Source organism: Stegodyphus dumicola, chromosome 4 (genome assembly GCF_044657685.1).
Source record: "Stegodyphus dumicola isolate Sdum_Otavi_A_Nest chromosome 4, ASM4465768v1".
NCBI lineage: Eukaryota > Metazoa > Arthropoda > Arachnida > Araneae > Eresidae > Stegodyphus > Stegodyphus dumicola.
The window spans coordinates 210570496-210587528 of NC_140771.1; the positions used below are offsets into that span (position 1 = coordinate 210570496).

A 17033-nucleotide genomic window follows, 5' to 3' on the forward strand; every position below is an offset into this window, starting at 1 on the left:
GAAGGAACAGTTGCCCCTCGCTCCTTTTTTTTAACTTCGCTAATTTTTCTTGTCCTTCGTATTACATGTTTGATCAGATAGCCTGGCTCAGTAAAAGTAGGTGGCCAGTGTAACTCTGATTAAAAATGCGGTTATAACCACGTGCAGTGCTGATGAGGACCACGTGTGTCTGAGACTCCTTCCCCTTTATTTTTCTTCTTTCTACGCATTTCTTTCTCCTGATGAGGAGGGACCTTTAGCTGCCCTCGAAATCGATTGAGTGTTTCAATATACTTACGCCAAATACAAGGTTGTTTTTACGATTTTGATAGAGAAGGATATTTTAGCTAAAGCAAAAATTGAAGCTATAATGGTGGAAATATTTGCCCAGGTGCCTGGAATTAAAAAATAATAAAATGGCTAATTATGAATCATCTGCTGTTTTGTTTATATAATTATTTAGTTACTTTTATTTATTGTTTGTGGTTTATTTGCATATATATATATATATATATATATATATATATTTATTTTATAAAATTATTTTTTGTGATGATGACAATGATAACTTATATGTATAATGACATTTCATATGGGGCCTTAGGGCCAGCAAAATTTTTCCTGCCAGGGCCTATGTCTTTGGTCAATCCGCCACTGCAGGCCATTACTCCTCCACCACTATAATGCTCCCTTTCCATGATGTTGTTGGGATGGTATTGGGTCCCAGGTTCCTTCTGTATCAATAATTGCTGAGAATCAGGTTGTAGACCGAATTTGAACTTATCCATGAAGAGAACATTATCCCATTGAAATTGTATCTAGTGTTATTTATTGTATGCACCATTTTAAATGCTTTCTTTTGTGCAAGGGGAGTGAGTAGGATGCTGATAGTGGGCTTTCTGGCGTACAATCCTGCCTCATAGAGCCTTCTGGCAACTGTCTTCCTTGAAACTGTGGCAGTAGCAAGCCAGTTGTGTAGCTGTAGATGTCCTCGGGCACTTAGCTGGAAGTACCAAGTATCATTCGTCATTGGTCATTGTGCCTCTCGGGTAATCTTTTTCTGGTCTTCTTGACACTGTCCCACTGTTTATAAACTGATTCCCATAAATTAGACATGACACTTGTTGTTAACATCCTGGTCTTTTGTAACCTGAGCTTGGGACTGTCCACCCATGACTCTACATCTCAAATCTTTGTCTAAGTGATGATGTGTACTCATTTAACCTAAAAAAACAATAAGATTATGCAAGGAAGACAATGAAAATCACTACTGTATTGCAGAGTGGAATGAACTGAATAGTTGAATTCAGACTTTTATTCCTCCTGCTGTCATAGTGAGGCCACAGAAATGCTTAAACTCATCCCAATGACACCAGCACCACAGTGACATTATATGACAACCAACTGTCCAGGTTTTGTGTGTATTTTAGGAAAAATGTGGGAAAATCTTTTCCATCTCTTAATTTTATCCACCAGTGTGTATATATATATATATATGTGAAATGTAATTTCTCATACATTATTTGTTTTGTGCAGCCAGGGCAACAGGAATGAGACAAATTTTGGAATATAAAGTGGTAGGTTTATTTTAGCATCCATCTCACAAGCGTTGTTTTTGTACCTTGAGCAGAAGCCCTATTTATACATGTGTGTGCGTCACGAGGCTCATCCAATCAGCGATATTAATTGAAATCACGAGGTGACGCTATCTTCTGATCAGGAGTGTTCTTAAGGACTTTATGTAATATGACAGATTTATGAGTTTGGCGATTTGGCGGGTGCCAACAGGTTAATATATTTTATACTAAAGAAAGGATTTTGCCAAAATTTAGGAACAGGGATGCAATTTAGGTAGAGAATCGCCAACACCTTATTAAGCAATATTATTAGAATTTAATTTAATCAATTGATTTAAAAATATCATTACATATATATATTACAATCATAATATATGAATGAAGGTTGAGAAGCCCTAATATAGATAAACTGTTGCCACATTTGAACAAATTAAACATTTTGGACAGCTTGGACAAATTAAATTAATTTACTTTGTTTGGAACTACTTGAATCTCTTAAGAAGTTACGTAATGCTCTTAATTGCTTTTGAAGCTGGGTTAACCTCTTCTTTTTATATTAACTATCAGATAATCTTTTTCTTCTGTCAGACATTCTAAAACAAAAATTAATTGGATACTATTAATCAAACAATCACAACCAAATATCTTCTAAATGGAATCAACCGAGTATCTTCTAAAGAATAGTAGAAACAAACCTTAGATACTTTGGATCAGAATATAGGTATTAAAAAAAAAAAGGAATGTTATATGTTTCGGATATGCCACGGAGCAACCACAAGAAAATCATTTTATTTAAAATTTCAGTGTTAATAGCAATACATATAGCAAAAAGTTGTATTCAAATCAGTTTAACTGTTCCCCGGAAAATCGCAATTAAATATAAATGCATAAAAAGCCAATGCTGTTAAAAATGATAGCATGAACTTAGAACATTAAAGGTCCAGGTCTAACAAACAATACTAACTTACTTCTAAACAGCATGTTTCACATCCACTACACTTATATGTTACATAAGCTGTGTCACTACCATAATCCAAATGGACACGATGGACATCATTGCATAAATAAGGTATTGTCTTAAATCTGACTCCCTTTTATTAGAGAGTAAAAAAATTCTTATTAAGTCCTGTCAGAGGCAAGCGTGCATTTTACAGTTCGTGTTATGTGGTCGCATATACAAGTACCCACTATCCAGAACTTAGAAGCTTGTCTATTCTTGTTTGCTGTGCATTTTAAAATATAGGAATGACCAGAAGCCTATCATTTCCTCTTGTATTTAATTTTATTTTACGATTAATTTATTTTCTTGATTCAGGCAATCAGTATATACTTTTTGAGTTTTATTTTTTTATTGTAGTTCAGTTGGTATTGCTACCCCTAAATTTTGCCACTGCGGGCAGTTGCCTGCCTTGCCTACTGCCTAGAGCCAGCCCTGAAAATAATAAAAATAAGCCAAAATGCTCCAGAATGGCACTGAAAATGGAAAAGTAGTTTTTTATTTTAAAGATTCGAAATGTTAATTATAGATGCAGATCTAAAGATATCTTTTAAGCTTAAAAATTTTACTTAAATCATATTCATTTTGTGTAATTAAAATTTGAATTAAATGTTCTGTTTATTTAAAAAATAATTTTTTTTATTTAGGCATGGAAATGAAGATCATCTTGTAACTTTGATGGGAGTCATGCAAGCACTTGTGTCTTTCGTCCAGCAAAGTGGAGACATGATTCGATCAATACATGCCGGTGATAGGAAAGTTGTTTTCTTACATCGTATGCCTTTAATTCTTGTTGCTGTATCAAGAACAAAAGCCTCCGTTCCTCAACTTTTGTCTCATTTGACTTACGTGTACAATCAGATTGTGTCTGTTTTGACTTTTTCAAATTTAAATCGGATTTTTGAACAAAGAAGAAACTATGATTTAAGAAGATTGTTAGGTGGTGCTGAAAAATTTCTAGACAGGTTAGTGGATGTGATGGAAAAAGATCCAAGTTTCTTGTTAAGTGCTGGCCGCAGTTTACCTTTGGATAGCTCTATAAGAGAAGTGATTGGACAAACTTTAGCTCAATATTGTGGTAAAATAAAGGTGCATCTCTCTTTTATTAAAAATTTCTGTGATTTGGGAACAAATCACTTGCTTTACACACTAAGCAATCCACTTTTAAAATATCATATAGATAGTCTGTAGATTCCTCCTCTCGCTTTCCCACAAATTCAGACAAGAAATGGAATTTAGTATTTCAGAAGTCTTTTCTTTTATTGTATTTATTCATATTTGCTTGCATTTGTGTCTGAGAAGTTATGTTTGTCAATTAATAACATAAAATGATGTACAGGGAGGTTATAAAATAATGTGAGGTATTCAAAGTCCTCTAGTGAGTAAAATATTGGACGAAGCATAACCAAATTTGATAGGCATATGTACTAAACCATTGGGTTTCGAATTCTTTAAAAAATGTTGAGTATAAAAGGAAAGACTGGGGGAATTCTCATCATTCTGAGGCCAACTGCCTTTTGATGACTCTTCCTTTATGGAACCATGCTTTGTTAGTCAAGCTGTATTATCTGTATGATGGAACGAAAATGCCAGTTTTTGCCTTTCAGGAATTTCAGTGGTTAAAGAAGTTGCGAAGAGCATAACAGATTTACGAAACATTATTCAAGGATTTGAAACTACTGGAACTCTGTCAGCAACCAGGAGGACATAAAGCGGCATTTAGCAGTAAGTTGAAGTTGCCACTGCTATTGTTGAATAGGAGATGGCGAATGTGCAGGGTACTAGTAGTGCTCGTGCAGTATCCTGGCACATGCAGATCTCATACGCAATAGTGTGGAAGATCCTGTATCAGACATTGAAATTTTAAATGTATAAAATCTCTTCTGTTCAAGAATTGCTCTTTGGCAATGTGGCCACATGATCTGATTTTTCATTGAGATTCTTAGAATCTCAATGAAATCTCAATGAAATCTCGATGCTGTTCTTCTTAATGATACATGATCATGGTAGATTTTTATGAAGTGATGAAGCACACTTTTATTAACACACACAACTGCCACTTTTGGACTGTGAATAATACGCAAGCTTGTGTGCAAGAGCCTCTCCACTCACCAAAAATATCAGTGTGGTATGGCTTTATAGCATCTTTTATCATTAATTCTTACTCTCATGAGGAAAATTGGGAACATGGAGCATTTACCTGTGCCATTACTGCTAACAATTATGCTCATATCCTACAGAACTTCGTGGTTCCACAACTGCAGCATTGAGGGAGTCTCGATTCCACAATATTCATGCAGGATGGTGCACCACCACACACAGGACTTAAGGTACAACATGTATTGCAGCAAAATTTCTCTGACGTTAGAATTATTAGTCGTGCATTTCCTATGGTATGGCCACTGAGATCGCCAAATTGCAATCATTGGGACGTCGTGGGAATTTCTTAAAGGTGTACCTGATATCATAACATTGAAAGATCAAATAATGTTACAGATTAGGAAAATGGATTCTGATGTGTTGTGAGCCAACATGGAAAATGTGATGAAACATATGCAGTTCTTGGAATATCACAGTAATGGCCATATTGAACCCCATATGCAAGTAACAATAATGTTTTATTAATGAAATTGATGTGTGCTGTGTCGTTTGGCATTTAATCATTCATCATTACACTTATATACTTTTGCAGTGTAAGCATTTCCCCTTGTGTCAACATTTGGTACTAATATTGTTTTTAAAGAAATCGAGATCCCATGGTCTGGTATGTATAGACATCAAATGTGGTTATGTTTCGTGCAACACTTTACTCACTAGAGGGCTAAAGTTATAGGTTATAACCATTCTGTATGTAGAATATAGGTAGATCCAGAGTTTCTGGCTTAATCTTTATAAAAATCAATTTGATAATAAATTGTTCTTGCAGACATATAGTGGAAATTTCAAGTGAATAAATATGAAAGTTTTGTAAGCAAAATCATGTTGTTTCTTTTTCAACTGTTTACTGAATGAAGTGCTATGCAAATTCCTTCTGAATGTTTAAAACTGAGTATCATTTTGTGATTAAATTTTTGTTAAGGAAGGTTTTAATTCCAAAGAAATACACAATGTAATGGATAAAATAATTTTGTGAGACTAAATATTTGTAAAGCATTTTCTCTCTTCATTCCACATGCCTTTATGATGTAATTAGAAGCATACCCAGCTAACAATCAGGAGGTATAGAGTTTAAATCCTACCGAGGGCATTACAAATTTTTCACGTCTCTTGTGCTGAAATAAAATTGTTGTTGAATTAAAAGTTGGGAGCCCTGACTTCTTCATTTGACAACCTACGTTATGGTTCAGATTTAGCTGCAAATCATTTTTATCTGTTCTCCAAACTGAAATTTAGCCTTTATGGAAAGGGTTTTCATGATGATGGTAGTGTGAAAAGAATAATTATGAAACATCTCAAGGACAAACCTTCAGATTACTTTTTCAGGGGCAAGCAATGTGAAAAGTATATATTGAGTACATAGGAGATCATATTGGAAAACAATTTTTTTTCTTCTTTATATCAGACCAGGAAAATTTTGATCTCCCTATGTAAATTTAAATATCTTATATTTTATATCCCTTTATCTGACCATAACTGGCATGTACTTTGGGACTATTTTATTCACTTATTTGTATATTCTTATTATGTTTATGTCTTATTATTAATTCATTTTCTATGGATGTAAGTTCTAATTTGAATAATTATGACAAAGCATGCAAAAGTTGTCTATGTGGTAGTGTAAATATGAAAAGTACAGTAGAATTCCAAATATCCTATCTAACTGGGAGCATAGATCGTCCTGATATTAAAAGAGTCATTATTTGGGTAGTTTACCCAAATATGAATGAAATATATTTTTTGAATGCAAAAATATATATTTTCTGTGATGCAGCTGCAAAAATTTTGTTTCCCTTTATTTCAATCAAACTAAGTTAAAATAATAATAATAATATCATTTCCATAAAATAGAACATGAAAATATTATTTTCAACAAACTTAAATATTGAAATTTTTATCATTGTTATTTCTGTCTAAACACGCAATCTATTTTTTATTAAATTTAAACTTAATTTATTTTTTATTTACATAGGTAACTGAATAATTTTATTTGTGTTTCTTCTGTACTAGAAGTAATGGATAATTTTTTAAACTTTATTTTTAGAAATTTATTTTAAGATGTTTTGTTTTAATTTAAGTATTTCTAAAACAAATATTTACATAGTAAAGGAAGAAGTATATTGTGTATAGTGTGACTGCATAAAACACGAACTTAGCTGGCAATTTGTCAAAACACTTAAGATCATCCAGAAGGGTCATCAATTACATGCCGCAGGGTGAGGTCATGTGAGAGTTCTCTCTTCTCTATCATTCATTATGCTTCATCAGGTTCATAGTATTCGTACTGTAAAATAATTTGGAGTAGAAAAGTGAAACTCAATGAGCCATATTTTGTTAATGAAGTTGTTCATTAACAGAGGCTTTGTTATGATCATAGTTGTAATTTTGTGTCATTCCTTTTTTGTAATTATTTTTTTTATGCTATGTCACCTGAGGAATAGAGCATCAGATTTTATAAATGATAATAAAACTAAATAACAGCAAAATCTCTATTCAAATAGAAAAAGTTTTTTCAATAATTAACTATTTTTTTAAGAATTTTTCTGATTTCATGTACCAGACAGACTATGAATGGAATGCCATTTTTGCTACATGTTAACTCTAAGTATTCCAAAATCTGTCATATATGGCAGAAATGCTGTGTGTAAGTCTTTTTGTAGTCCCAGTCATAAAATGTTTTTGAATTATGATTCTTGTGGAACATTTTTGTATTGTGATTCGCCCTTTGAAGTACTAGAGTTGTGATTGCTATTTGAGACTGTTATTTGCTGTTAACTACTGCTAAGTTATAGGTAATTTTATTCTGACTTGAATGCAGTCTTCTGCTAACAGCTTATTTTTTCATATTCAACTGTATTTGAAAGTCCCTTTGTGAGCTGGTAAATCACCAACTTGTAGCTTACAGTACTTATTGTAGGAGAGTTTAATGATTTGTTCAAGGAAGTGGACTGAAAGCCATATAAATCCAGATATAGCTTGTTGGTCAACACTAAACATAATTTCCTATATGGAAAGAATCAGGTATTCATTATCATTTCACCAACATCTTTTATGGTGAAGGTTTCAGGTTTTAATTAAAGTAGCATTTCTGTAGGTGGGCACTGTTGAGATCCCACAAACTCCAGACATGCAATGTTCAGTCTAATTGACAGACGCCACCCTTTTCCTATATCCACCCATGCACATTCCGAAGAAGGGGAAGCTGGAAAAATGTTGTTATGTATGGCTAGAAGAGTCCGAAAGATGATATTGTATTTATGTTTTAAGTATATATGTTTATTTTGTTTATGTCACCCAGTATAAATAAAGTGCTGTCGACTATTAAGTAGGTGTTAATTACGAAAGAACTGACAAACCATGAATATTACAGGTTGACCTGTATATGCAAGTAAAAAAAAATCTTCAATGCTGAGATATATGAGGATTATATCTTTGATGCTTTACAGATGCAACAGAGGAAATATTTTGGTTACAAGATGGCAAAACATAATGGGACTGAATTTTAAATAGTAAAAAAAGTGTTTTTAGGTAGAACTGCATATAAGCAAATCATTTTGCTGATCAGTGTCTGACTTGAATGTGTGTGGCTTATGTTTCTAGAGATAAGTTTTTGTTCTCAATGTGTTAGAAAAAGTGCATAGTGGATCTAATGAATGCAGATAGTAATTAATTAACTTTCAGATTAAATTGAAAAGCAAATTAAAAATATTTTATGCTTCACCAAATGGCAGCAAACTGGTTTGTAGAAGATAAAAATATTTTATATCAGGCAGCGACAACACATTTCTTTTAAATAGCTGAATTTGTTGATTAAATTAAAAAAAAAAAATCTAACCCTTTGCTGAGTAGCAACACATTTCTTCAAAATTACCAAGTTTTTTGATTAAATTTAACATATAAATATTTTCCAAGTTGTTAAATGGCACTATGTTGCTTTTATTTAAATTGCTCAATTTGTTAATAAAAAAATTCATTAAATGTGCAGAAAATATTAAATAAGTAAAAATCAAATTTGAAATTCAAAATTCTAGCTTTAAGGTACATGTCTTCGGGTGAAGGACTATGTGTGTTCAAAATTTGGTGGCTCTAGATGCCATGGTTTTTCCACAGTGCCATGATCATGCATGCATACATACAGGTTCTTCATTTTTTAATAATAGAAGTATGTTTTGCGTATATTTTTAAATACCTGTATTTGAAAATAAGGAAGTGGAGCAGAAGCTTAAAACAGCATGCCAAACAAAACATTTCAGTATTGATGCATTATAATAGTTTATCTTTATATCTTAGATTCTTTTATTAGCTGATGCTGATAAATGACATCTACAAATATAGTATAATAAAAGGCCCAAATCAAAACATTTAGAAATATTTTTCAGATTTAAACTATCTGACTACATTAAATGTTAAAATTTACCTGTTTTGGAACTTTTGCAGCAGCATATACCTTTTAATTGGTTATTTTTCGGTGCATAAAAATCTCATATGTATATTTGTCCTGAACACAATATATTAATTTTCTTTAATATATTCACATGTGCAATATATTCATTTTGTTTGAACATGATAAATAAATTCTGCCCCCTTTCCTGTATTCCTAGTTGTGTTTGATTTTGCTGAAAATCAAGCTTATTAGTCCATGAGTAGTTAAGAATAAGTTTTTATGTTATTCGATGGCGAGATTGCTTGTAGAAGATCAAGTTAACTGCATGAAATTTTGTATAATATTCCTTATTCATAATATAAATGCAGGAGAGTTTTCCTCAGAAAACTCAGTACTTAAGTATTAATTAGCACCATGTTGATACACTGCCATTATCGCCACCCAAGGCTCTGCCTTTTTGGTGGGCAGTGCAACAATCCTAAAAAATATTCCAGATTCTTTTGGGAAAACATTTTCTTCCCTCTTTTGCCCCCTTTTGTTCAGAAAAAATGGACTGAGCAACAGTTGGGATGCCTTCTATTTTTTATATCAATGTCAATTTCAGACCAATGGGAGCAAATGCATATCTGCATTTGCTCCCATTGGTCTGAAATATCTGTCATTTTATCCTCTAACCTTTTCATTGTAAACCTGTTAGTGTTCTTGTGAGAACTTTTTCATCTTGTATTAATTTTTGCTACGTTTTGTGTCTTCCATTTAATAGTGTTGCCCAGAAATGATGTATAACCAATACTTTGTTTCTAGTTATTTGATATTTTGTCAACAAATTCTCACACAGTGGATCTGACATTATGGAAGTTGTGTAGTGGAAATGCTGAACTTCCATTATGTCCATTACTTAGTTATTGAATAAGTAATAGAATGAGAACTGGGAATAGTTTTGAAGAAAGTCACTTGCTGTTTTTGCTTATTAGCAGAGTTCTTACAGTGGTAGAGACTAGCTGCAGGGAATAACAATCTGTTTCATGCAATTTCAAATGTAATTGTTAGACAGTATCTGCCCGAAGTACTTAAAAATAATCAAGCTGTTGACCTTAAAAGTATATTTCATTGCCAAAAGTTGTGAATCAATCGATGCTGCTGTATTGTGGGAGGTGTCAGCTAATATACAAGTGCAAAAATTGTCCTGTCATGGCAGATGTGCTGTATGTAATAATTAATCTTTCTTATTGTTTAATCTAAAAAGTATAAGGTGTAATAATAAGTTTTTAATCTTTATGTTTTATTATTGTAAGTTTCTTTAAATTCAGATATTTTATGAGCCATATTCAGATTTTGAATTGCCAACCCAAATGCTGCTAATGACAAAATCTTATAAAGTAGAACTGTGGGTGATGTATCTCAATAAGTAGCATGTAAAACATTGCATTATTCATGCTTTCATCTGTGGGGGAAAGAAGCTCTTGAAGCTGAGAAAATGAGAAGCTTTTCTTTTTGAGAAGGTTGCATAAGATTAGCATATGTGGGTAATGGCAGTAAGGATATCAAACTGCTGAATGCACCACCTGTTATGGCAAAAACAATGAAATTATGGGCCTGGGAATTTCATTCTTGCAGCTAATGTATCTCATGTGACCATCTTCTTTCTTCCCTCCCCCCCAAATCAAGGCAATTTTTGAGATACTCAAAAGGTAGATAAATATGTAAAAGATGATGTAGTTTATTTTCAGGCCTGGAGTACAGATATATATATATTAAATAAATAATAAATTATTTAAAGAAGAAAAAATAAATCAATTTGTGTCTCTAATGAAGATTTCTTATTAAGGTGCTTTTTTTATTTATGTGCTCTTAATTTATTTCAGAATATTGTATTTGCAATTCTGCTATCTGAAAATCAACTTGTTACATTAGTGCGAATGAAGAAATATTTTTTACATCCAGCTGATCTTCATTTAATTATGAATTTAGTTAGTGCATCTGAGTCATTCAAATCTATGGAATCATGGATACCAATCTGTCTTCCTAAATTTGATTCCAGGTAAAATTTAAAATTTTTGTAATTTAATTATTTCCCTAGCATTCTGTAAATTCATTTTATGCATTATGTCAATATTTGAATAATTTTTAATATTAATTTTATGCATAAGTGAAATTTTTTTAAGTATAATGTTTCTGAGTAAAATTTAATGCATCTGAAGTGGTAATTTATCTATATAATTGTTTTGATTTCAAGGTAGTGTGCTTTTTTCATTCCTAGAATAAAAAATTATATAATAATGCATATTTTATATCTTAAATATTTCTTAAAATGATAGCAATCCCAACTAACAATTTTAATTAATTTGATGTACATTCTTTAATATTCTCACATCTCATGTTCCATCAACTTGTAAGATAATTTGGTCTTTTTAATTTTAAGATAAAATTAATCATATATTATATTTAAATTTGTCACTTCTTAGATAAAGTGGCCACCACATATTCTTTGGTGAAATTAGAAAACATTTAAAATTAATTTGGTGATAACTAAATGCTGTGGCAACATTCAAAAAATGAAAAACCTCAATAACATTTATCTATCTGTGTGGAGGTCATAATGCAGCATAATACCTGTTATTGTGGAATCAAATATTTTCTCTCGTTCTACATATTACCATCACATAAGCCCTAAAAATTAATCCAGTGTTGCCAAATCGTTTCTCTTTGTCTTTTGTTTTGTAATTTGTCTGCATGCAGAATTGCTTGATTTTCTGTGCATTTGCATTATTTGTTGGACCTACAAAATTGTGTATTGTAAAACCGGCCTTTTCTAATTGTACTGTACTTACTAAGTTGAAAACTGGCCTTTTCTAATTCTTTGCTGCAACAATCATGCCAGCTATCCAGATATATTGTACTTTCTTCATGTGCATGTTCTTTTGTCATCTCCATTAGAGTTTTGGTCTCTCTCTCTGGTAATTTAATTTTACATTTCCCTGCAGGAACATGCTTTCATTTCCCTGCGGATTCCTTCCGAAACCCCAATTGTTTCAACAAAATTGTTCTTTTTTACTTGATGAATAGATTTTCATCAATCTCAACGTCAATCTCAATTATTTTTTTTTTTCAGGTGAACCAATTTTACCGTTATAGTGTTTGACCAAAAACAAGCAGCAAACTCCTTTTGTACAATTATTCCAATTAATTGCTGTGTTTTTAGGCATATTCAACTATCTGTTGCACTGTTCAATGAAAGTTAATTCTTCAGCTCAATAGTATATGAAACACAGAAGAAACAGTATATGAAGTGATAAAGAAAAGAATTATCGATCCATGAAATCATTTAATCAGTCTGTGGTGGTAATTTTTGTTCTCTTGCTCTGTGTGCAAAATTCAGGCCTTTTTTTTGGGGAGGGAGGGGAGGAGAATTGCTTCTTTTTCATTTAACGGGAAGTTAAATATGGATAAAACTTTAGAAGGGGGGAATTAATGAAGGGGGCAAAAGAATGAATAGTATCATGAAAAAACTGCTTATTGCCTATTTGTTAAAAAATGGGGAATAAGCACCAAGTTAAAAATGGTCAACATTTTAGAGAGAAAATTACTTAAAGAATGATATCACACGATCTAAAGTAAGCATGAAAATCTAATACATTACACATTATAAATATACAAAAAAATGACTTTTTTCTTTTTTAAAATTTGTTATAAGTAACAAGCAGTAAATATTTTGAGGGAAAAAGAAATACTGAATTGAAGAAGAGATCATGCGGACAACATCATAATCAAAACAGTCTGAATATCAAATCTGTTGTAGGTTAAAAAAGACTGGGGGATTAAATCTGTCAAGTTTGGAAACTGATCAAGGTGGCCACTTTAACAAAAAAATACCTTAAATTCTTTTTAATATACACTGGTTATCATAAATTAAGGAAAAATCACAAAAATCACCATTACTGAAAAATTACATGTAGAATTTTATGAAACTTACCCACAATATACAACAAAGGTATCAAATAACATAAAAAGAAATTACCACACAATTATTGTAGTATAGAAATTAGCACATGTATAAAATAAACAAATCGAAGGTATTGGTTTGCTATAGGAAAAGTACCTTCAATACGATGCCTCTAGAAGCAATACAGCACACACAGCGATATGTGATGCATTCAATTATGCGGTCTATCAGTTCCATAGGAAGTGAGAGCTATTGCTCTTGCAAAGCAGTTGGTAAGGGGCTGAGAGCAGCTAGACGCCTCCCTAAAGCATCCCAAGTGTGCTTGATAGGATTCAAGTCTGGGGATTGAGCTGGCCACTCCATGTGCATAATTGTTTCCTGTTGAAGATAAGCGTCTACGATGCGAGCCTTGTGTGGTCTTGAGTTATCGTCCTGTAAGAGGAAAGCATCCCCTATTGCCCTGGCATTATGGGCTTACATAAGCATCAAGGATGTTATCTGTATAAACTTGAGCATTCACGGTTCCCCTTGGAAAGATATGGAGGTCTGTGCATCCACCCAAAGAGGTGCCACCCCAAATACAGCCACTGCCTCTTCTGTATGCATATCTTTCACGGATGTTTAATGGAAGATAACGGGTTCCAGGTTCTCTCCATATTGAATAACACCTACTATCGCTTTCTAGACTAAACCTGAACTCATCTGTAAAGAGAAGTCCTCCATTGATCAGGCATCCAGTAGACATGTTATAGTGCCCACTGCAAACAGTCTCTCCTATGGCGTGACATGAGCGGCACACAAATGGCTGGTCGCCTCGCATACAGACCACCTTCGTGAAGCCTTCTATGGACAGCTGACGTTGACACCAACCTTCAGGTGGTTGCAGCAAAAGAGGGTCTAAGAAGAGTCGGAGTAGCGGTTCTATTCTTGTGTGCACATAATTTCAAATATCGGTCATTGGCGCTCGTCGTAGCAGTTGGCCGTCCTTGGCTGAACCTCCTAGATGCCGAATCTGTGGTTTGAAATTGCCTCCAAAGTCTATGAACCACAGAAGGACTCACATTTAGCCATCTGGCCACTTCTGTTTGACTTTGTCCTGCCTCTAATCTATCAATGGCTCTCCATTGTAGTTCTGCAGGCAAATGATGCCTGAGGTCATTGTTACGAATTGGCTATCTCAGATTTCAGATGTAACTATCACAGTGAAATATGTGGACTTGCTCTCAAACAAGGACTTTTATGCTCCTCGCAGATGACGTATTCCGAGTGCAGTGCCACTAATTTGCATATTGTAGTTTTACTCAGCTACTCTTACTTGGCAACATATTCAAATTTTACACAGTTTGGCTTATTTTTGAGAGAGTTATCGCTATTTTTGTGATTTTTCCCTAATTTATGATAATCAGTGTAATATCTATAAGTTAAAAATGTAAGTTGCTTTTAGATATTGTTTAAAAGAGATACATATTTTACAGTGGTTTTCTTCATGGTCACATTTCATATTTAGATGAAGAAAATAAATGCTGCCTCATGTTACTTACAGTAGACAAAGATATGTTCTTTCCCCTTAAAGAATGCCGCAATAAAATAGTAGAGGTAAGTCTAAGTTTATCATTCGATTTTTCATTTCTGTAGTATAAAGTGATGCATCTTCTTATGTTGTAAAAATATAGTCTGTGAAAAATATAATGCTGAAAGTATTTATAGCAGTATGAAACATTTTACAATTTTAACATAATTTATTGCGATTAAACACATAATTTTAATTTCAAAGATTTCTTTGGTTTGAGAAATTTATGCCCGTTTTAGTAAATCCAAGTTTTGTTTCCGAAATCAACAGAAATTGCTATGCACATTTTGATTTTCAAAATATTCAGAAGTATTTGCTTTTAAAAGTGGGATACTTTGTGTATATTTCTTGCAGTAGATATATAAATTTAATACCAGTGTGCAAATTATCCAGCTGTGATGTTGTGTTTATATAGGGCCAGTACTAATCATTGGTAACATAGGCACTTGTGTAGGGAGGTTATATTTTGGAGAGAACCAATGAGATCCATTCCGAAAGAGAAGAAGAGGAAGAATGACCTTGCTTTTTTGCATTAGCTGTACATAAGTCACGTTATCTCTGAGGTCATCTGCATTGTTTGTTTACAAAAGGTATACAAAGTCACGTGATCAATGAGATCGTAGGAATGTATCTAATTCAGTTTTTCTCACAAGCAACAACTAAATAAAGATAATATTTTTCTTTGAGTCGTTAATATATTTAGTTTACTTGAGGTGCTAGTTGTACTGATCAACTGTGGTGCTGAGTATAGTGGAACTGGGCCTATGCTTATCTTTCATTACTAGATTAGCAACAATTTAATGCATTTTAAGCCTTGTTATCTAGCATCCTTGTTGTTTTAATACTCAGTATCTTTTAATATCAGCACTGCAAAAAATTCATAATCTTTGTATTTTGAAAAGTAATTGTGCCAACTTTATATACAATGAGCTTTTGTCAGAAATTCCAGCATAGTTTTCTTTGTCATAGATAAAAAGTAAAAATTGCATTTACATTAGCTGTTGACCAAGTTCTCTGATTAATTACAGTAGCACTAGCTATGTGTAAATCATGATTTAGTAAATGCTATATGTTTTACAAAAGGCTTATTTTAAAACTTAGTGATGTGATACAGTTATAGTAGCAATTGATTTACATAATGGCGCCAAAGTTGATATTCAGCTGTTAAAAAATGGAGCAAAGCTGCAACACATGCCATAGATTTTTACTTCTGTTACAAATTCTTTTTAAGGAGAAAAACAGTTTAACTCTTTAGCATATTGTTTTTAATTTTGAGCACCTTATAATCAAACCCTTCATTTTATGTTGACTTGTAAAATTCTTTTACTTATTTGTTCAAGTATATGAATTTTTTTAAATATAAATTATATAAAAAGTACTGCTGTCATAAATGAAACTTTGAAAATACAAGCATGTTCTTTGCTTTACTACAGAACTAAACTTTTTTGTCTTCAGACAGAATTCCAGATTACACATTCAAGTTATTCTCTTAAAAGATTTCTATCAAAAATATGACCACATTTGCAAATACCATAGTACACTGGTCTCAAACTGGCAGCCCACGGGCCACATGCAGCACTTCCGGTCTACCTTGGAAAGAAATTTAGGTTCTCTTTCTATAAAACCAATATCTCACCAGTTTTCATTTTGGGCAGCAGAAAATTTTCAATCATTCATTTCCTTCTCCTCATTACAGTCTCACGAGTATTTGTACCAGGTCTAAAACGTTCATCTGTCAATGATAGAGATGTAAAAAATTATTAAATCTCTACTTGAAGAACTTTCTGGTCAAGGCTAATATTTATTTATATATATATATATATATATATATATATATATATATATAAATATTAGCCTTGACCAGAAAGTTCTTCAAGTAGAGATTTAATAATTCTTTTCTCATATAATTCCTAAAGTTTCTTTTCGTGTATAAATGATAAAGTTTCAAATATAATTTAAATTGGTTTCATGTAATTTGTTGAATATTTCTGAAGCTTTGACATTGTAATGCTCAAAACAGAAACATTTCACATACACAAGATATAATTCTCAATTAGAAACTGGACTGCAAACCCAAATACCCAATGCTGTAGCCAATGCCGTAGCAAGGGGGGGGAATCACATTTCACATTTATTTGTAAATACAAATGTGCACTTAAAGAGCCAAGAGTGGTCAGGAATCATGCAAGTCCAGAACATAACTTATATTTATATAATCAAAATTCCAAGTACATGTGGGTCTTTTTTGTCTCATTTCAAGTAGAAGGTCAAATCTACCTATATCTTCTCAAATCGTATAGACATTATAACGGTATCTTGTGCCAAAAATATTAATGCCGTATCCTAAATATTAATTCCATGTTCCAAAGCTCTGACACAAATGCCTGATGGGTGGAGGTGAACGAGAAAATGCTTTCTCAGCATGC

At 32.6% G+C, this 17033-nt stretch overlaps 1 protein-coding gene across 2 annotated transcripts in view; it reads left to right on the forward strand.

Annotated features, from left to right (window-relative positions):
* Window positions 1–17033, forward strand: part of Mon1 (vacuolar fusion protein MON1 homolog) — a 53849-nt gene that overhangs the window by 24064 nt on the left and 12752 nt on the right. For both annotated transcript variants that reach the window (XR_015040869.1, XM_085815941.1), the window contains exons 3-5: window positions 3201–3642; window positions 10960–11135; window positions 14513–14633. Coding sequence is in view for 1 of the 2 variants with exons in the window: in XM_085815941.1 (XP_085672067.1) it covers window positions 3201–3642; window positions 10960–11135; window positions 14513–14633 (739 nt within the window). In the remaining variant the exon portion in view is untranslated. The remainder of the gene's footprint in view (window positions 1–3200; window positions 3643–10959; window positions 11136–14512; window positions 14634–17033) is intronic.